This window comes from Triticum urartu, unplaced genomic scaffold (genome assembly GCF_003073215.2).
Source record: "Triticum urartu cultivar G1812 unplaced genomic scaffold, Tu2.1 TuUngrouped_contig_6397, whole genome shotgun sequence".
In the NCBI taxonomy this organism is placed as follows: Eukaryota; Viridiplantae; Streptophyta; class Magnoliopsida; order Poales; family Poaceae; genus Triticum; species Triticum urartu.
Window position 1 is genome coordinate 3,201 of NW_024117157.1, and position 1,796 is coordinate 4,996.

The 1,796-nt window shown below is 52.4% G+C and overlaps 1 protein-coding gene across 1 annotated transcript; it reads right to left on the minus strand.

Moving 5' to 3' along the window:
• Positions 1 to 202: 202 nt before the first annotated feature.
• On the minus strand, positions 203 to 1,339 carry LOC125530554 (peroxidase 2-like). The gene is made up of 2 exons (XM_048694935.1): positions 1,079 to 1,339; positions 203 to 982 (listed from the first exon to the last, which is right to left on the minus strand). The coding sequence occupies exons 1-2, from the start codon at positions 1,337 to 1,339 to the stop codon at positions 203 to 205; spliced, it is 1,041 nt and encodes a 346-aa protein (XP_048550892.1).
• Positions 1,340 to 1,796: the final 457 nt, after the last annotated feature.

Here is a 1,796-nt window from a genome sequence, read left to right on the forward strand (position 1 = left end):
AAAGTGACGAGTGCCTCTAAACCAAAACCATGATGATTAATCTCATTAACTAATTATTAAAGTGTACACTGACAATATTTTCAGTAAATTAAATGTAATGAGAAAATGAGTTACGCAACCTTAGTGCCAAATAATAATTAAATGAAGAACAGTAATGGAAAGTCCATAATAACACACACAACTCTGGTCGGTTTCTAGTCACTTAGGAGTAGTTCTTGTTGATGGACCAGCACTTGTGTCTGATCTCCCCATTCTTGCTGGTCTTCACGTCGATGTTGCCCATCTTCACCATGGCTTCCCCGAACTTTAACTCCCAGTCCACGGAGAACTTAGCATTTTGTTTCACGGATTCAAGTGTCTTGGGCGACTCGAGCGCGGCATCTGATTTCAACAACACTTCGTGGCTAATCACGTTCTTGTAGTATTGGTTGTCCAGGTATCCAGGGGTGTAGATGTCCTGATCCACCGTAGGGTTGTCGCCTCTGCTGCACTGACTTGTCACCAAGTTGGCCAACGTAGAGTTCATGGCCATGGGATCCGAAGAAGGGTTGGGCGGCAGGCGGTCACGGAAGGACGAGCAGTGGGAGACGCCGACGGAGTGCGCGCCGGAGAGGGTGACCATGTCGTCGAGGCTGAGGCCCTTGTTCGCGAACAAACCCTCGAGCATCGTGATGTCGGCGAAGGGAGGGGGCAGGTTGGGGAGGGTCTCGCTCGCGAGGGACATGTTCCCGTCGTAGCGGCCCGACGGCATTTCGAAGTACATCGTCTCGTTGCTGAGGAAGTAGGTGGCGTCGCGCGCAGCAAAGGCGACGATGTCCGCGCACGAGACGACACGCTCGCACCCGGGCGTGGCCTCCAGCGCGTCCTTGATCCTGTCGATCACCTCGAAGCCGCGGAGGCTGTGCCTGTTGGGGATGCCGTCCTTCTCGGTCGGCTCGTTGGGCGTGGCGCTAATGTCAAGGAGGACAGACCCATCGCAACCCTGGCATGGAAATGCATGAATTGTTCACGTCAAATGGCAAACATGCATGCGAGAGATCGACGTGTGCAGCGTATGTAACTCTGGATATATGCATACCTGGACGAAGCAGTCGTGGAACAAGAGGCGGATGAGCCCGGCGCCGATGCCACGGTCGCGGTTCACCTCCTCCTTTACAATGTTACTCACGATCATCTCCGCTCCATAGCAAGTATTCTCGACCTTGGAGTAGTGACCGTAGGTGAGCGACGGGGCAGGAGGAGGAAGAAACCCATAGCTTGCTTCGCACGTGCGCGCCACGCAGCCAAGCAATGCTAGCAGCAGAGCCAAGGTGGCAAACTTCTTTTCACTACCAGCCATGGTTGCTAGCTCTCGAAACTAATACGGAGCTCGAGAGAGTGGAGGGGGGAATTGATCAGAGATGGGTGAAGGAAACTTGATGTGTTGCAGGCCTATTTATAGGTCGAAGCTGACCCTGAAACTTGATGTGCTCGTGTAAACTTTTGTTTTTGTTTCTTGAACCGGTGGTAGGTTGCATGTGTGTGCTCAAGTCAACCAGGAACATCCATGGGGAGCACAATCTCACAGCCCAACCGGCTAACATTGCAGCTTAGGTGCTCCGATGCGACCTCAATCCTATATCTGTGACCAATGACCAGCATTACCGGGCCAAAGCATTATTTTGGGGATGTTCGAAGGATTTTCTGCAAAGCTCACACTGATCAAATGTTGCCTAGTGAATCTGAGATCCAGCGGCCGACTTCACATCGGAGCATGGGAGCGGGAGCATCCTCCGGAGCACCTGATATTCTCACGG

Bases quoted from the DNA above. Each gene is read 5' to 3' on its own strand.
- LOC125530554 (XM_048694935.1), bottom strand. From the start codon at position 1,339: ATGGCTGGTAGTGAAAAGAAGTTTGCCACCTTGGCTCTGCTGCTAGCA. The intron at 983-1,078 runs GTATGCATATAT...TTTCCATGCCAG, and splicing joins TCCACGACTGCTTCGTCCAG to GGTTGCGATGGGTCTGTCCT.